Here is an 18,873-nt window from a genome sequence, read left to right as displayed (position 1 = left end):
ACTATCCTAGGTGTAACAACCCTGGCATGAAGCCAAGGTGTCTGTTTCCTAAGACAGTGGCCTAAATTGGGATAACGACATCACTTTTTGACCTGGCAGCAACTTCAGGCCCTGGGGACTATTCCTGAAAAGCCCGGTTATAGCTTGACTTCATAGATGGACCATTATCATAAGACCCCAAAAGAGACTCAAAATTTTTGTTACTGGGTTTGCTTGTTTTTTCTTTGTCCTTTCAGCTTCCACTCTCATATTCAGAGTAAGACATCATACTTTATTATATTACTACCTTTTGTTTAGTTCCTGAGCCAAACTTTCTTCAAATGTCAGAGTGGAGAGCCAGACAGCTTCCTGGCCAGCTTTTTGAAAGGGCGTGTTCTGTGTCTGAGCCGTTCAGACTCCTCACCTCTCTCACTCTGTATACTTGTTGGCAAGCCTTTACTTCTTTTCTAATATTTTGATACAGCTCCATCCCACTTTTAAATTGTCTGAATCTTTTGGGGCTGCTTTTTAAAGAAAATCTAGAAACACTCACAAGGATCTTGCCTTATTTCCTTCACTTATTAATATTCTATTCTAGACTAAACACAGAGAAGAAGTAAAATTATGTGTCTCTATTCTCCAGAGAAGACAAAGATGCACCCACCTTGCTTGGCATGTATCTTTGATTTTTACTAGAAACTAGAAAGTGTCATATTGAGGCTGGATTTTGTGACTCCTTCTGTCCCATTCAGTTGCATTTGTCTATCCGTGGTGCTGGACTCCATTGTTTTGAGGAGCTAGGCTCAGTTGGGTGATAAGAAGCTGTCCTGGGAGTCTAGTGTTTCAGTGTTTAAAGTTATCAGCGTAAGCTTTTAAAGTCTTTAGAAATGACATATTGCACTGTTATAGGATTACAAGCCCTGTATCCCTTTGTGAGTGGGAGGTATGATATATGCAGTGTTATAAATGAGTCTCTGGAATGGAACTGGTCTGCAGTGATTTCATAAGACAGTACTAATGCTGAGCGCGACATTTTTCTCTCCAAATATGTAACAGTGTCATCCACAGTGTAGGCTTTTATGAGTTATGAACATCTAGCTTATAAAAGTCTCTTGGATGCCAGAAGCCAGTTGTCCACCCTCTTCCCCCTTCTCCATTTAATCAATTTTATCTTCTCAATTGGTTAATTAACTTTAGAAGGATTTTCTACCAGTCTCAGTAGGAAAGTATAGCATTTCTTATGTTTGAGCGACTTAAAAATAGTTGTGAAAGTAGGAGCAGCCTTAGGACCTGTGTGTTTATACCATCAAGCTTACCATCTCACTGTTACAGCCAAGGTTATTTGTAGTAAGACTACCTACAACCGTGGCTAGCTGTATCTTTATTTGTTTTTATTCTAACATCTCAGTTTTTCACTCAGATGTTGACCACAATTATCTGACTTTGACAACATCTATCCGTGTTCTGGCCTCCCTGTTTTCATGTTTAAATGGATTAGAGCCTGGGGAGGGGTGTGTGGGGAGAGTGGGCCCTGAGGAGAGGGGCCCAGTGAGCCTTTGCAGCTCTGTGACTCCGTGCTGTTACTGTCCCATTTTTGTAAGAAGCGTCTTTCTTTTACTTCGTTATTAATGTGCTTTGATATAAAACACATTTATTTTGATTACTTAAGTTTTTGCTCTGTATCTGTTCACTTAAGTTTATTATGAGAAATAATGTATAACCATTTTCACAATTTGATCTCCAAAAATAGTACCCACTAGTTCTCAATGATACACAGAAAGCAGACTGTGGGTGAAATGAAATATATGTAGCACTAGACTTTTTCAAGATCATAGATGACAAAGAGAATTATATTTAGTTAGAACTCAAGTGTTGTGCGCACTCTTACATATTTAACCAATATGTGAGGCATAGGCATTAATTCGAGGATTCTGATAGCAACAATAAAGATGTTAGCTGATCTTCATATTAAATAGGAACGAAATGACCCCTTTTCGTTCTTGTTACTTAATAAAGAAAGCCATTGTACACACTTTTTCCTCTCTATCCTGTTTTGTTCCTTTCCTTAACATAAGAATTAAACACCATTGAAGTAAACCCAGATTCGGCAAGAGACAGCAGGCAGCAGTTACAACTCTGCAAGAGTTGGTGTTAATTATTAAGCAAAAAAAAGGGACTCCTCCCTGGTGCTCCCGAACATTTCTGTCTTTATTAAACTTTATGTGCTTGAGTGACTTATAATGAAGTGAGCAAGGGACAGGACCATAAGAGCCAAGTGTTAACAAGGGAGTTTGTAATCTGCTGATGAAACTACTACTTTTTTCTTCTTCAAGGGAAATGTTAAATTAGTAAATTTCAACATTTAATTAACATTAATTTCTATTTTAAATAAATAATAGCTTTTAAATATGGTCGGTATACCAGAAAATCTTCTGGACACAATGTGAATTTCTTTACAGTTCCATGAAGCTTGGAGTAAACTTATGGAGTGGCTAGAAGAGTCAGAAAAGTCTTTGGATTCCGAACTGGAAATCGCCAATGATCCAGACAAAATAAAAACACAGCTCACGCAGCATAAGGTGGGTCTACAATTAAGAGAAGCATAATGTGTCTTTATGTACTTCAGGCTCACTTTTAAATTCCTATTTAAGTCGTTGATTATGCATTTATTCATCACTCGAGGAAAGAAAGGTTGATCAATGTGAACGACACGAAATTGAAAACCAGTTGCCCTTCACATTGGTGAGGTGGCAGTAGCATCTTTACTCTCCAGGGACCATTCCATTATGATCCAGAGTTAATTAGTAAAACAGAAAATTAAAACTGTCTTCTACAATCTAAAACATGTAAAGGATTTGTAAGAGTCCAAACCCTGGGAATTCAATTTTTAACAATTGTCTTATCTTGTACTTTCTTTCATAGTCCATGCAGAAGATAATTCTATAGTATAAAGTAATGTACATTTTTCCATATAGGTTCTTTTTAACAGTGCATTGGGGAAAAATTGTCTTTTTCTACCTAAGTTGGCATTTTATTGTGTATATGTGGGTATATGAAATTCCATCCTTACCCTCAACCACAGTGGTTCCTTGTATAGATTAGAAGATATAGGAACATTACATTTTATATTTTCTACCTTTTGTATTCCTACTCCCTGGCATTCAAAGAGCATTTCCCCATCCTCCTCCAATCTATTGTATTTGGGTCTCTCTGTAATTCTGTTTGACATCAGCACTCAGAAGGAGGGTGTGGGCAAAAGGAGAGTGGTTCCTGCCAACAGTTTGACAGCTTTAGGAATCTACAAATAACTCATTGCTTGAAAGGTGGTAATTTATAAAAGGAAAAAACTGGGGCAATGTAAGGTCATCGTGAGAAAGTTCTGGCCACCATCTTCACTTAGGTTGGTTGCTTCCACTGGTGAAGCTAAGTAACCTCAGAGGGTCATGATCCTAGGGTGATGGAAGCAAACATACTGAGCATCTGTTTTTGTCTGGATGAGAGCTTTATGAGTGGCTCTTTCTGTTGGCACCCTGTGTCCCTGAGCTGCCACATCTAACATTGGCAGCAGAGTGACAGTGAGCCGTACTTTCCTTCTTTCCCCTTTGATGGAAAAATGAGAACCTCCTTCTCAATGTAGAATGCCCTATTTGAACTTGATTGTAGATGTTGTGTCGTGTAGTCTTATGAAAGTATACTGAATATTTAAATTTGAAAATCCTCGTAATAAGGATATGCAAGGAACCTTGTTAGATTCTCTGTTTTCCCTAGTGCAGCTTAGTGCCATAGTTACTGTTTCTGAGATAAAGATACATGGTACATTCAGCCAATTTTTAAAGTATATTTTATTTCTTATGCTATTACAGTTGTCCTAATATTTTCCCCTTTGCCTCCCTCTGCCAGGTACTCCCCTTCCCTCCAGCAATCCCCACCCTTAGTTCATGTTCATGGGTTGTGCATATAAGTTCTTTGGCTTCTCCATTTCCCATACTTCTCTTTACATCTCCCTGTCTATTTTGTGCCTACCATGTATGCTTCGCATTCCCTGCACCCTTTTCTCCCCCTCCCCACTGATAACCCTCCATGTGATCTCCATTTCTGTAATTCTGTCCCTGTTCTAGTTGTTTTTGTAGTTTGTTTTTTGTTTTTGTATTTTACATTCAGTTGTTGAGAGTTGTTTGTTGTCATTTTACTGTTCATAGTTTTGATCTTCTTTTTCTTAGATAAGTCCCTTTAACGTTTTATATAATAAGGGCTTAGTGATGATGAACTCCATTCAGCCAATTTTAAAAGAAGTCCTTTGTGTTCATCACTTGGGTACTTTTTGTCTTTAAAAAGTATTAACTTACCTTGTATTCAGCTATAACAGTTATTAAGTATCTGCAATGTGAAGAAAATCTGTCAATACCATGATTATAAAACTAACATCCTGTTCAGAATAACATGAAAAAAATTATATCAGTTTGTACAGAAAACAAACTGTAAAAATAGTGTGATATTGTAATGGTGTTTGTTACTAAAAAATTCCCAGATGTAGTTGCCTTGTGTTAGAAGACAAAATAAATATCTTAGTCATTATGAAACATTTGACGTGTCTCACTTTTAAAGGCAATAAAAACTTATTAGGTAATTTTAACTGAGGTTGCTTTGGAAGATTATACATTTGCATAGCATTTTACTCTCTAGAGTGATTCTAACTAATGTTCTTCCAGGACTGAGAATCACTGTATGTGTCCCCATTTTTGTTTTTGAGCTTATAGGCTGCCTGTTATGTTGACCTTACTTTTCTTCCCATCCTTGGGGTTATATTGTATATGCAATAGCAGTTGTCTCATTCTTCCTATTACATAGTTATAAACACACATAGAATATAACCTGATAGTGAGGAGCCTACAAAGACAATATTCCTGCTCCAGAGAGGCTTATAATTGAGTTGTATAGAAAGAATAGAATACACCCCTCCCACACATATACACACAAATGTGAAGATTAACAGTGGAAGAAGCAACACAGCATAGATTCCATGTTAGCAATATAGCTTTCAGGTACTTAGAAGAGTGACCTGTGCATCTTTCAGACTTCGGTAGGTCGTCACAAAGGTGGAGAGGAGGGTACAGGCCTCCCAAGTGGTGTGACCTGAATGACCAGTAGGTCCAAACATAGAAGTCTATAGATGTGGTTCTTATTTGTCCCTCATCCTACCTAGTTCACGGATGAAATTACACTTAACATTATTATGACTATCAAAAATGTGTGACAATAAATCTGTTTGACCAAAAAAAAGTAAAATTTTACATTATTTAGTCACTCTGTGTCCTTACTGGACCTCTGGACCTCACAGAATGTCAATTTTTTCTTAAACCATGGGATTTTCAGTAGTTTACTAGCAATTCCATCTTATCATAACTGTTTGTGGTTTATAGCTACAGAACATTCAGAATTTTTTTGTTTTGAAATTATTTTCTTGACCATAACAGGTGCTCTTGGAGACACCTGGCTTCTAAGAAAAGTGAAACCTTCCATTTGAAAATGTAAAGATCCTTTTCTACCCTGATGTGTTCCTACCAGCACTCCACTGGATATGACTCGATTGTTTGCTGATGTCTTCTCATTAGGTCCCATCTGTTAGAGATGCCTTTTTTGATGTCTCTTACCGATTTGTTTGTTAGTCCCAAGTACACATGCACATCGTTGTCTTGTTGTATGTATAGGAGTTTCAGAAATCACTCGGAGCCAAGCATTCTGTCTACGACACCACCAACAGAACTGGACGTTCTCTGAAGGAGAAAACCTCCCTGGCCGATGACATCCTGAAACTGGATGACATGCTGAGTGAACTGAGAGACAAATGGGATACTATCTGTGGAAAGTCTGTGGAGAGGTAAAATGTTCTGTAAGACAGTTGGGTTACTTTGTTGGACCTCTTTCAGATACCCAAGGGCCATGCATTTTAGAAAGCTTAAGTATGTCCTTTGCCTGGGGAACTTCTGCTGGTCCTTAGTACCCCCCTTACACAGTTCCTGCACTGAGAAGGCTTTGCTGTTCATTATCATTTGTTTTTAACTATGCAGTTCACTCAAAAGTGAGAATATTCTGCAAACTTCTGTCATCTCACACTTGCTATAGCAGTTAATCTTCTGACTGGTCTCCCTGGGTCTGCTATTGTCCTTAGTCCTGTTTCTACATAACTACTAGGGTGGTCTTTTTAAAGTGGAAATGAAGCTTGCTATTCATTCCCCTGCTTCATACCCTTTGGGGTCTCAATATTGGTGTGAACTAAAATATAGGTGTTTTCTCTGCAAGGTCTACTGATCTCACCCCTGTGGTCCCCTCCAACTTCCGTCCGCTTATTTCTATGCCCATTTTTCTCATTACACTTTAAATGTGAAAGCCCAAAACTTATTTCAAAATTTTTAAGTATTTAAGAAGGAACAGTAGTGTGAAAGAATTCAAATATCTTTAAAATGTTTTCAAAGTTTTTATTGATCCTTAGTCTAATTACTTTTGTCAGTGTCAAGGGTAAATAGAATATTATATTCCACTCTAGGGAACTTCACAGTAAGTTTGTATGTGTACATTTTAATTTTAAAAATCTCCAATTTCAAAAGGTCATGCTTTTTACAGTGTCACATACTCAGATAAATCATTTCTTTTATATGACATTCTGGAAAAGACCAAAGATCAGTGAGGGCAGACAGATCTGTAAAGGCCGGGCTGAGAGTTGGGGGCGGGCTGTGCCTATAAAGAGACAGCCCGGGGGAGATTTTTTTTCCAGGATGATGAAACTGTTCTATACCTTGATTATGATGATAGTTATGTGTATTAAAATTCATATAATGGTATACCCCAAAACCTCAGTTTTTACTGTATGATAATTTAAAACAAAATTATAAAACTTTTGAGTTAAAAAAGCATATTTTTATGAAGAAAAGGGTCTATGATTTCCAGGGGTAATGATGAGAGAATTTTCCTGGAACAGATGCCATGTATCTAAGGAATAGGAGGGAAAATTTGAGAACAGTGTTGTTATTTTCTAAAGAAAGTGCAGAAACAGCAGTGAATACCAACGTATTGTTTTTATATCTTGAGTAAGGCTCAAACCTCATAGATGAATTTTAGCTGTTGGCTGTATAGGCTGGCTCTTTTGTTGCTTAGAGTGATTTTTCCTCCTTCCCCCCACCCCCACAGACAAAACAAATTGGAGGAAGCTCTGCTGTTTTCCGGACAATTCACAGATGCCCTGCAGGCCCTCATTGATTGGTTATACAGAGTTGAGCCCCAGCTGGCAGAAGACCAGCCTGTCCATGGAGACATTGATTTAGTGATGAATCTGATCGATAACCACAAGGTATTGTTTACCTGGGACATTTTATTCATCTCATTTGTTTATTCTGAGTATAGAAAAAACTATTACCACTTAGCCTTTTAAAATCTTAGAGACTGTATCTCATACTATGTAAGTCTTTAATATTGAAATGCATGGACATTTGAGCAGAAGCAGGGAGCCAAGTTTAAAAACAATGTAGGAAAATTATTTTAGTATCAAAGAAATACTTTTGTGTTTAATTTTCCAGATTCAAGAGCATTTAGAACTTGGAAAGCGATTTTATTCTGTGGTATTTTAAAACATGTTTCAAGAATGTTTTACTACCTTTCTTTATTCATTTAAATAATTATGTAATATAATTTAAAATCATTCACTCAGTGACCTGGAACTCGGTCACTGCGTAAATGCACAGATTTGTGACATGATCTATGGGGGTCACGGTCAGCTGCTTTTCTTTTCTTTTTTTTAACTGTTTTAACCTTGCCCCTTGAACTACAGCAATTTATTAGACAACAGCATATGCTGGGAGGGATTTGATTATTACTTCAAGAAAATTGGTTTCTTTGCAATCTCCTGATACGTATGTTAAACTGTTGGGCAAATCAAAGGTCGTATTTGAGAACTCCAGCTGTCACGGGGTGTGCAGTCCTCAGTTGCGATCAAATGCTGTGTTACGACCGAGCCTTAAAAACAGCGTGAGGCACAGCACTAGGTAGAATGGTTTTTATCAGACGACTTTATACAGAGGTATCTTACAGCACTGTACTTGAATTCATGCTGTGTTTCCCCTCTATCATTTTTGAGTTCAGAAAATCTATTTTATTAAAAAATGTTCTCTTTATACTTCCCTGGTTATGCTATTTTGATCTTGTTCTTTTTTACATCATTGGTCCTTTTGCATATTGAGTTCCCCTTTTCTTGTTCCATTATCTCACTATATCATTGAAGGAGACTTGGTTATTTTGAATGTTAGAAGATAAAAGAATAGATAATGAACATTGATCAGGACTGCAAAAATTAAAAATTTTAAAAAGTATGTTGCTTTGCCTATATTAAAACAAATATTTTGTACGTGATTAATATAAACTTTTCCATTCCCTGGCTTTCATTCAATGAGTAATGAATAGTGTAATGTTCCTTTTTACATAAATACCATTTTTGTAAGCTCACTGTCTAAATATTTACTCCCCTAGGCACTTGCCAGGTTTTTTATATATTAAAGGTCATCAAGAATGAATTAATCATTCAGCATTAGTAATACAATTGGAAGACTCAAGAAGAAGTTTAAGTATACAAAGTACATTGGAAAGTCTGCTCAGAAATATTGGACTAGTCTTTTCACAAACAGAATGTTTAGATCCTGCACCGTCTGTGCATGTGTGTGCATGCACATGTGTGTGCACGTGTGTCTGTCTGCAGGCACATCTCATTGAAAAGTAATGGAATGAAATCAGCAAAGAATTCATCATACTATGTTTGCATTGGTTCTGATGGGCTGTCTTTTATAAATGATCTGAGTATCAAAAGAGAAAGCCACAGATATAACCACGGTTATAAAATATTTGGTAATATTCATTTGTGACTTTTTTAGAAAAAAATAAGGGAATTTTATTCTATATATAAAGTCAGTTATTTGAAAGACCTGGTTTCATACACAGATTCTTGGATCAGAAGTAAAGAATCCTGGACTCATTTCTTGGATTGAGACTGTGGCCAAAAGAAGCCAATTTAATTCCTGGCACATCAGGTTTCACCTAAATTAGATGGGAGGGAAACAGAAAACGCTTTCCCTCCAAGGTGACAAGGATTGAAGCTTCTAAAATTTAACATTATGGGTTATTAGTACTCAGGATGCTATAAAAGATAAAGGCATGTTATAGAATAAATGGATTACATGCCAACCTCCTTGAGATTTCCTGCCATTATACTTAAGGATCCCCGTGAAGTACCCCAAGATTGCTTAGTTATTTGTTAGTCTCTTAGATCTGTTTACTAATTAAGAGGAGTTTGGTAGCCAACACACAGATGGAACTCAGTAATGATTTGAGAGGAACTGAGGCACCATTTTAAAGAATCAGAGATAAAAAAGAATTTGTTGCATTATTTTGTGAAATTGAAATAATGAAGGGTGGCCACCATTATTTAAGACCGGTGAGTCATTTAAAAAATAAGGTTGTTCACTGGAGAAACTGTTATAAGATTGAACCAATTTATACAGGACTGTCCCTTTTTTTAAAGAACTTTAAATTTTATTTTTCAAGAAGTTTATATTCAGTGTTATTTTGTATTAGTTTCAGGTGTACAGCATAGTGGTTAGACAATCATATACTCTACAGAGTGTTCCCCCTCATATTTCCAGTACCCACCCAACATGTATATAGTTATTGCAGTGTTGTTGGCGGTGTTTCCGATGCTGTATGCACATTCCATGTGACTGTTTTGTAACTGCTGGTCTGTACTTCTCAATGCCTTCACCTTTTTCACCCAGCCCCTAACGCCTCTCCTTTTGGCAACCACCAGTCCGCGCTCTGTGTCTAAGGCACCAGACTGCTCTTAACAGTGCTCTGCAGGTGGCAGTGTGTCATGTCTTCTGAAGACTGTGAAAAGTCTGGGTCCTTCAACTACAGGGCTCGGAGAGTTATACATGATGTCATTTCCACGCGTATATTTCCAACTATGTTTTACTGTTTTGGCTTTGTAATTAAAAATAAATTTCTATAAAAATATGGTTCTCTTAGGCCTTCCAAAAGGAATTGGGGAAGAGAACCAGCAGCGTGCAGGCCCTCAAGCGCTCGGCCCGAGAACTCATAGAAGGCAGCCGAGACGACTCCTCCTGGGTCAAGGTCCAGATGCAGGAGCTAAGCACACGCTGGGAGACGGTGTGCGCACTTTCGATATCAAAGCAAACACGATTAGAAGCAGCTCTGCGCCAGGTAATCATCATGTAAATTATAGCAGGGTGTAGTGAGAGGGCATGAATCCTCGGTAGGAACTGCTTTTGTGAAGAACCATGAACGTCCTCATTTCCCAACCAAGACAGCCATGGAGAAGGAAGTTCTGATACCATCATTGCCTTGGTCCTTCCCTCCAACCCCTCTCCCCAAGACCTTAATTTACTACTGAGGGAGGTTTTCTAATCTTCACCTGAATGTGCTGCTTGAGTAATTTTTGAGCTTGAGTGTATAAACGGGCTGCCATTCATCTAAAATCAGATTGTTAAAATGGTGAGTTATTCTTCATAATATAGGCTTTTTGATATATTAGATGTTTTCTTACATTTGTAAAAGGCAGCACCATAGCTTAATCTTTTTAATGGGGATAATTCATAGAATCAGTTTAAATGTAAAACTTTTATTCTTATTGAGAGGAAGAATCTACTATACTAACAAGCATATTTGGGACTCTGTGTGGGGTGCGTGTGTATGTGAACCTTTAGGCGGAGGAGTTTCACTCAGTGGTGCATGCCCTCTTGGAGTGGCTGGCTGAGGCCGAGCAAACCCTGCGTTTCCACGGAGTTCTCCCGGACGATGAGGATGCTCTTCGGACACTCATTGATCAGCATAAAGTGAGTTACGTAAATGCTTAGTAAAACTAAGTGAGAAAATCAAACAAAGTAAAGAAAATAGACTTATGACTGCAAATATCAACTATGTGAATATTTTCCTTCTTGAAAACTAATTAAAGATCTGGTGCATTTGAGAATTTACCTGTGTTCTCATTGCTTGCATAGGTGTGTCCCTGTGCACCTTTACACAGGTATGTGTAGCTAGCTTTTTATCTTTTCTTTATAAAGAACATGGTGGTTCTTCAGGTTGAGGAACATGTATATGAAGGACCCATGGACAAGGACAGTGCGAGGGAGGATTGAACGTGGGGGGTGGGCAGTGCAGGGGAGAGCAAGGGGGAAAAATGGGGACAACTGCAATTGAACAACAATACAAATTTTAAAAAATAGAGAAAATCCAAACTAGGAAAAAAAGAAGATGGTTATTCTAAAATTAGTCACTTGGTTTCCTATCTTTAGGAAGCTCATTGATTTTCCTAGGGGTTATTTGGCTTCTGACCAAAGTTGGTCAATATTGTTGCACTTTTATGTGCATTTCCAAAATAAAACTTCCTTAATAAGTAGTATGGCATAGTCATACCTTTAGAATTATAAATTAATAACCTTGACTCTTAAGATAAGCAAGTAATTTAATAATTGGTCTGCAAATTTTATTTTTAAGCCTTTGCCAATTCTGTTTTTAATCAAGAGGTGCCTTAAATTCCTTTGAGAACTAACTCTAGTATAAATTGTAAGTGGATAAATGAATTATATAAGTAGGCATACCATAAAGTAAATAAAAATCTGGCCATTGAGTTTCAGATCAAGGTGTTTCTTGTGATAATGCATTGAAATAGCAAAACCCTGAAGAGAGTGGTTCAGATAGATCTTAACTGATTCTTTTTAAAGCTTTGACTCTAAATAGCAGGAACTTGCAATGCTAACACTCAGTGTAGTATTGCTGTCAGGGTTCCTGTTAACTTTAAAGGATCTGTTTGACCCCTGAGTAACCTCATCTTTCAAGATCAAGTTAGAAATACATCAGTAATTCCAGGGTAGCATGGATTACATCATCTATGGAGTCTTCTTACTTTAATTACAACGATCTCTCAATGACTGGTTGTGTGACCTATGGCAATGAAACACTGCCTTGTCACTAAGGAGAGTGATGTGATCCAGCATGACATTATCTGAAGAAATGAAATGCTTCCTACACCATGTAAAGTTGAGGCTAGAATGTAAAAATAGGAAAGTTACATCAAATTTATTGTAAATATTTTATTCAGCCCAGTATTTTGAAAATTCAGGTTATACAGGGTCTGGCAGAAGTAGCACCTGCTTGAGTGTGGCTGGTAGGGTAATAATATGGGTGTAATAATTTATAGTTTTAATTTGAACATTTCACCTAAAATGTCATATGGTGTGCTTGAGTGTGACATAGTAATATTAAAGAATTACATGCTTATGACTTTGTAGTAAAAAAATTTTGTCGTAACAAAGGGGTGTTATTTGTGCCAGGCCCTGTATTATATTACTATAGGCTGACTGGTACCCTGACCTGCTCAGGCCTGGATCTCAGAGGAGCCCCTCCCAGCCCAGGGTTCAGATCTATCCCCCCACAGAAAGGAGTCCACTTGTGGTCTCACCACCTGCACAGCAGGATCAGAAAATCCCCTGAATCACCAGGAGGCAGGTATCCAGGGCAGTGGTAATGGCTTTTATAAAAATAGTAGGTCCTCCAGTAATGTCATTTTTTTACAATATTGATGAGCTGCTATAGGAACTTAACTTTTGTTTGTATCAATTAGCATATGATAAAATCAGTTTCGTTGTGTCATTTTACTTAAAGTTGCAGAATCTATCAACAATGTTAAATGAAGACTTACTGTAATTACCTTAAAATTTTTTTAAATAGCATAAGCTATTTAAACAACATGTAATTTTATAAAGATCTTCTTAGTAATAATATTTCACAGTAACATTATTCATTCTTTTTCAATCCTTCTGCCTCCCTTCACACATTCACCAGTAGGGAAAAAAAAGAACAACAGAGTATCAGCCCCAGGAGTGGAGACTGCTCAGCATATTTTACTCTCAAAAACGGCGTGTGTTCCCATGTGAGCACAAACTACTAAAGCAGCACTCAGGCGACAGTGGAAGAGCAGAGAACACAGCGGGGAGTTGACAGCCAGTCCCCAGTGTTCGGCAGCACCGGGCTTTTCCAGGTGTAGAAGTGATTAAAAGTACATGGTCAGATCAGCTGTCCTCTGGAAAAGCACAGCTGTTGTTGACCTTCCTAGTAAAGTTTGTTTTCCTTCATTTAAGGGGATATATATTGGGGGAAATTACAATATTTTTAGAAGTGGGTCACGATATTTTAAAAAGTAGGCCACATTAGTGGAGTATATTATTAATCGAACCTTGGCTCCACAGTAGTAAAAATGTGTAAATAAAAGGCTGAAAAGCATTTATTCAATCACAAAGACACAAAATGGAATAAGACACAGTCTTTTGATCATGTGGACCTTAAACTCTAGTAGATAAGTATGTAAACAAACTATGGTAGCATAGCAAACTTCAGGTAGGAGGCACGAGACAGAGCTGCTTCACGGAGATTCACAGGGTCCCTAGACTCTATAGTCAACGCGTAGTTTCAGATGATCGCCCCTGGTCAGAGGGCATGAGTGCCCACTGTGTTTGCAGCCTCTGGGACCCCCTGACACTGTGATCTAGGTAGGAATCCATTTTTTTTTAAAGATTTTATTTATTTATTTTTAGAGAGAGGGGAAGAGAAGGAGAAAGAAAGTGAAAGTAACATCAATGTGGGTTGCCTCTCATACGCCCCCAACTGAGGACTTGGCCTGCAACCCAGGCATGTGCCCTGACTGGGAATTGGACTGGCAACCTTTGGTTTGTGGCCTTTGCTCAATCCACTGAGCTACACCAGCCAGGGGTCAAGGAATCCCTCTTAGCGTGGGGGTCTAGATAGACTGGGGTATCTGTGGATGCTTGAAATTCAGTGTGTGGTTTTGGAATTATATCAGCTATTTTGAGGTAAAGGTCCTCATTTTTTAATGACGCTTGAAGAGTTCTATGATTCAGGTATCTGTGGATACAGTTCTGGACGTTTTAAGGCTCATCCATCCCGCTGGAGCGGAGAGTGGCTCTTACTGGCCTTTGAATGAGAGGGGCAGCTCTCACACAGTCGGCCTGCTGTCTGGCCCACTCCCTCCAGCTTCCGCCTGCCTCCTTCCTGGCTGGACATTTGTGCCGTCTCTCCACACCCTCAGCCTTCTAGAGCGCCTTGCCCAGCTCGCTCTTCCTTGTTTTGGAACATACTCCTATCTTTCCTGACACAGTGAATGCTATTTTAAATACTAACTTCCTTGTTTTGTTATTTTGTTTCAATAATATTCAATATTATTTGTATGTTTGATAATACTGTCTCTCCCAATCCTACTCTCCATTAATAATATAATTATAAAAATTAGGAGAGCATATGTCTTGTCTAATATATTTTGTAAAGCATGGGATGCTATCTTATAATTTTTAAAAAATAGGTATTAGAAAGTACAGGGTCTGGCAGAAGTCACACCTGCTTGAGTGTGATTGGTAGGATAATAATATGGGTGTAATAATTTATAATTTTAACTTGAACATTTCACCTAAAATGTTATATGGTGTGCTTGAGTGTGATATTGTTATGTTACAGAATTATATGCTTATGACTTTGTAATAGAAGATTGGGTAATAAAAAGGGACATTATTTGTGATGAACCCTGTATTTATTTCCTATTTTGGGTCCTTCTCCTCCTTTAACTCCCAAATTTGTGGATTATTTCCAGCTGTGAATAAACCAGTTGAAGGTCGTGTTTATTTGTTTAGCTCTGACAGTCAAACGAATGTCACTGGAGTTTTGTTTTCAGCCAGTGCCAACAGCTAATTGAACTCTTTGTTTCTGCTGTAGGAATTCATGAAGAAACTGGAAGAAAAACGAGCTGCACTCAATAAAGCGACCAGCATGGGGGATGCCGTTTTGGCTATCTGCCACCCTGACTCCATCACCACCATCAAGCACTGGATAACGATCATCCGGGCCAGGTTCGAGGAGGTCAGTGTGGCTCAGGTCACCTTTAGAGCTACAGTAGCTTGGACAGTCAGGGATATGAGAACTTTGGCAATTAAGGTGCACTTACAGCCATGGCAACATGAGGGCTCTGCAGAGAGAAATGTTCTTTAACATACCCTTCTGTATGTGTCACCTGTCTCTGAAGTCCATCCTCGCTTTGCTCCCTTCTTCCCTCCCTCTTTCCCTCCCTCCCTCCCTCCCTCCTTCCCTCCCTCCCTCCCTCCCTCCCTCCCTCCCTCCCTCCCTTCCTTCCTTCCTTCCTTCCTTCCTTCCTTCCTTCCTTCCTTCCATTCTCACCTGAGAACATGCTTATTGATTTTTGGAGAGAAGGGAAGGGAAGAGGGGGATAAAAATCTATATGAGAGATAAACATCAATTGGCCTCCTTTCAACCTAGGTATGTACCCTGACTAGGAATCGAACCTTCAGCCTTCCAGTTTACGGGATGGCATTCTAACCAACTGACCGACATCAGTCAGGGTGGTCCACTTTTCTTTAAACACCGAAAGGAATTTTGCAGCCATGTCCCTGAAACATGAAAAGGCCAATACTTGCTTCACTAGATAAGTTTCTGCCTCCCTTCCACATTGTGCCTGTTGAATAATCCAGCAGTTGAATAGTATTTCACGGAAGCATAATATATGTTTGTAGAATGAATTGTGTACAATAATTGAATTAACTCTGTATTTAAGATCTTAGCTACTTTTATTTCTACTCTGCTCTAAATGGAGTGAGCACACTTGATCCTTCAGAGAATGCGTATTTGAATGTATGTTAGAAAGCAAAAGGAAGCCTGGATGACCGACGTCCACCTGTGAACTTCCGAAGGTGATGACTCTCGTCAAGGGCACCCATGTCCTCTGCCAGCTGGGTCTCGGCACCACTGAGGGGATCTAGAAAGGCTTCTAGTCCAAGTTCCTAGTTTACTTGTAAATTTTGTGTATTTTACATCAGTTAAATTACTCACCAAAGTGGAAGAAATTCAGAGAAATTTCTGTTTCTCAAACAGGTGCTGGCCTGGGCGAAGCAACATCAGCAGAGATTAGCAAGTGCTCTGGCTGGGCTCATTGCTAAGCAGGAATTGTTGGAAGCTTTGCTGACGTGGCTGCAGTGGGCTGAAACGACACTTAGCGAGAAGGACAAAGAAGCCATCCCCCAGGAAATTGAAGAGGTGAAAGCCCTCATTGCAGAACACCAGGTAAAATAAATGTCATTCTGAACCCTGGTCTTCTCAGACAGTTTCTTTCTTGCGCTGCTCTAGTGCTCAAAACATGGCTTTGTGCTTGTTACCTTCCCTTCCTCAAACGCACTCCTCAGCTCCTTCCAGCGGGTTTCTAGTCTCTCCTGTGTATCCTGCCTGTTTTAAACTCTGGAACGATGGGCATTACCCTAACTCTCATTTGTTTGCTTGTTTAATTTACATTTACAAAGGGTAACATTGTATCGGCCTAGTTGGTTAAACAGTTACCATTGCTATTATATTTTAATAAAAATAGAAGTATCCATGTCTGCAGTGGCCCTGCACTGTCTCAGGTCATGCTCTCTGTGATCAGAGGTGTTAAAGTGAGTAGTTTTCTAGTGTGAAAAATACCCCAGAAATCTGTCACTGTGCACTTTCACCTGCCTCCTCCTTTATATATATATATAAAGTCAACAATATAGTTAATAATAATAAGCCCAAGGAGATGAGATAAGAAATATCCAGCTAATTGAACCTTTTAAATCTAAACTTTAACCTGAACAACTTTTATCCTCCTTGGTAAAGCACATTCATTGCCAAAAATATTTATATCCACATTTAATGTGGATGCTTTTTGTCACTGTATGTCCAAGCCATCTTAAATATTTTCCATATGTTGGTGAAGTGTGTTGGTAAGACAAAAAGGTCTTAGGGACCACCCCAGCTAACTGGTTTCTTTGCAGACAAATGCTGACTCTGAGACCCTTCAGGAAGAGGCCGGCCGGACACTGGGCCCTGGCTGGTGCACACACAGGTTGTGTTGCTCACCCTGTGGCCCCAGGTGTGGTGCTCAAGCGAAAACCAATTACCTTTGTGATGCTGTAATTACTTACCAGCTATAACCTTTTGAATTCTTTAGAAATTAGTAAATGCTATGTTATGATGGTTTTCATTTATATCAAAACCCTTAAGATAAAACTTGATAGTTGGTTTTTCAGAGACAATTGTGTGGTCTTTTTTTTTTCCTCTTGTTTTTAGTTCATTTCTGCAGGTGGCTTTCTCTGATATCCTTGTGTTTAATTGATATAATTTCTTTCATTTCAGACTTTCATGGAAGAAATGACCAGAAAACAACCTGACGTGGACAAAGTTACCAAGACCTACAAGAGGAGAACAACAGACCCCTCCTCACTGCAGTCCCACATTCCAGTCTTGGATAAGGGGCGGGCAGGCAGTAAGTAGGGGCCAGTTTCTTCAAAATGAAGATAGTTAAGCAAGGAAGTTGTTTTTATTTTATTTTGATTTATTGTTTGAAATTTTGGAGCAGTTGGTGATTGTACATGAGTTATCTATCATAGAAAGTTTTCTTGAAAGAACACATGGGGCGTACATTTTATAGCGACTTATTTAAAAATAAAGAAAAAGATATGTTCAGGTCACAACATGTAAGTGTGTTGGCTTGAAGTATATCTTTTGGATTAGCTAGAAGAAATTGAAAAATATATATCAAGAACAGAAATCATCAGCCCCTTTGAATTGTCTCATTTTACAGCTAGTATATAAAGAACCATAGTATGGAATGGAACAGAAATGGCCGTGACCTGGGTACAGTTGTGACCTAACTGTTTAGTAGTGACCAGCAGTCTGATAGATGTTTTGCATGTCCACATGACTTTAGTCTACCTTGACCCAATGAAGTGACATTAAAAAAATAATAGCCAGCTTGGAGAAGATTTAAAAGAAGCACAATTTATATCATACATTTTGTATATTTCTGAATGGTACTATAACTTCAAAAATGGTTCCCAATCTGTTGTAGTTACTGTATTTCACAAGGAGGCAAGGTAACAAACTCTGGTTCAGAACTCTGGAGACAGACTCCTTGGCTGTCCTCACCACTCACCAACTGGAAAATGGAACCTTGGACAAGCTACTCAAATTCTTCCTCCCTCTCCCTCTCCCTCTCCCTCTCCCTCTCCCTCTCCCTCTCCCTCTCCCTCTCCCTCTCCCTCTCCCTCTCCCTCTCTCTCTCTCTCTCTCTCCCTCCCTCCCTCCCCACCTTCTCTCTGAGCCTCAGTTTTCTGTAAAAGGGGAAAATTATAATCTCATTGAACTTTCGTGAGGATTAAATAACCTAATACTCATGAAGCACTTAGCATACTTTCTGGTGTATAGTTAAATGCTCAGTAAATACTAGCTATTGACGTTCTGATATGTGTAGAGCCCTATGTGAGTCAGGAATTCCAGGCAAGCCCCAGCTGGACAGCAACTTCCCATGTGACCTTAGGCCAGGAATTCCTCTAGGCCACTTTTAATTGTTTAGTTAAGTGAGAAAAATGTGTTGAGATCATTGTTCTGTGAAGTTGTAGAAACCTGTGAAAAACAGCCAGAAAGAGGGAGAGAGCATCAGTAAGACACTCAGTTGTGGCATGAGACTATGTGGAAATGTGTGTGGGACCCTAGCTTTCATCCAGGTCCATGTTCCACATTTGATTGGCATTGTCAGATATCTTGCTCAGACTCTGATGAATGCCCAGTGTCTCTTGCCCTCGTCTACCTTCACCTGCCCTCCTTTCAGCCTTATTCTCTGAGAAGGGTTTATGTAACCGATTCTAAGCTACTCTTACTACCCTGGGAGATTGCTTTTATCATGCCTTGACAAAGAGGCAGATCACAGTATACTTCATTCTCATTGAAATGGCATGAGTTTTAAGCTAG

General features: G+C 38.9%; 1 protein-coding gene across 11 annotated transcripts in view; it reads left to right on the top strand.

The window, feature by feature from the left end:
- DST (dystonin) overlaps positions 1-18,873 on the top strand; it is a 435,502-nt gene that overhangs the window by 401,735 nt on the left and 14,894 nt on the right. For all 11 annotated transcript variants that reach the window (XM_045843503.1, XM_045843510.1, XM_045843500.1 and 8 more), the window contains 8 exons: positions 2,439-2,558; positions 5,688-5,857; positions 7,165-7,324; positions 10,042-10,236; positions 10,740-10,868; positions 14,815-14,958; positions 15,985-16,173; positions 17,260-17,389. In XM_045843503.1, the coding sequence (XP_045699459.1) occupies positions 2,439-2,558; positions 5,688-5,857; positions 7,165-7,324; positions 10,042-10,236; positions 10,740-10,868; positions 14,815-14,958; positions 15,985-16,173; positions 17,260-17,389 (1,237 nt within the window). The remainder of the gene's footprint in view (positions 1-2,438; positions 2,559-5,687; positions 5,858-7,164; positions 7,325-10,041; positions 10,237-10,739; positions 10,869-14,814; positions 14,959-15,984; positions 16,174-17,259; positions 17,390-18,873) is intronic.

Source organism: Phyllostomus hastatus, unplaced genomic scaffold (assembly GCF_019186645.2).
Source record: "Phyllostomus hastatus isolate PE091 unplaced genomic scaffold, TTU_PhHast_1.1 phas_contig_40, whole genome shotgun sequence".
Lineage (NCBI taxonomy): Eukaryota > Metazoa > Chordata > Mammalia > Chiroptera > Phyllostomidae > Phyllostomus > Phyllostomus hastatus.
The sequence above is the reverse complement of the archived record's forward strand: the minus strand, read 5'-3'. Positions and strand labels throughout refer to the sequence as shown.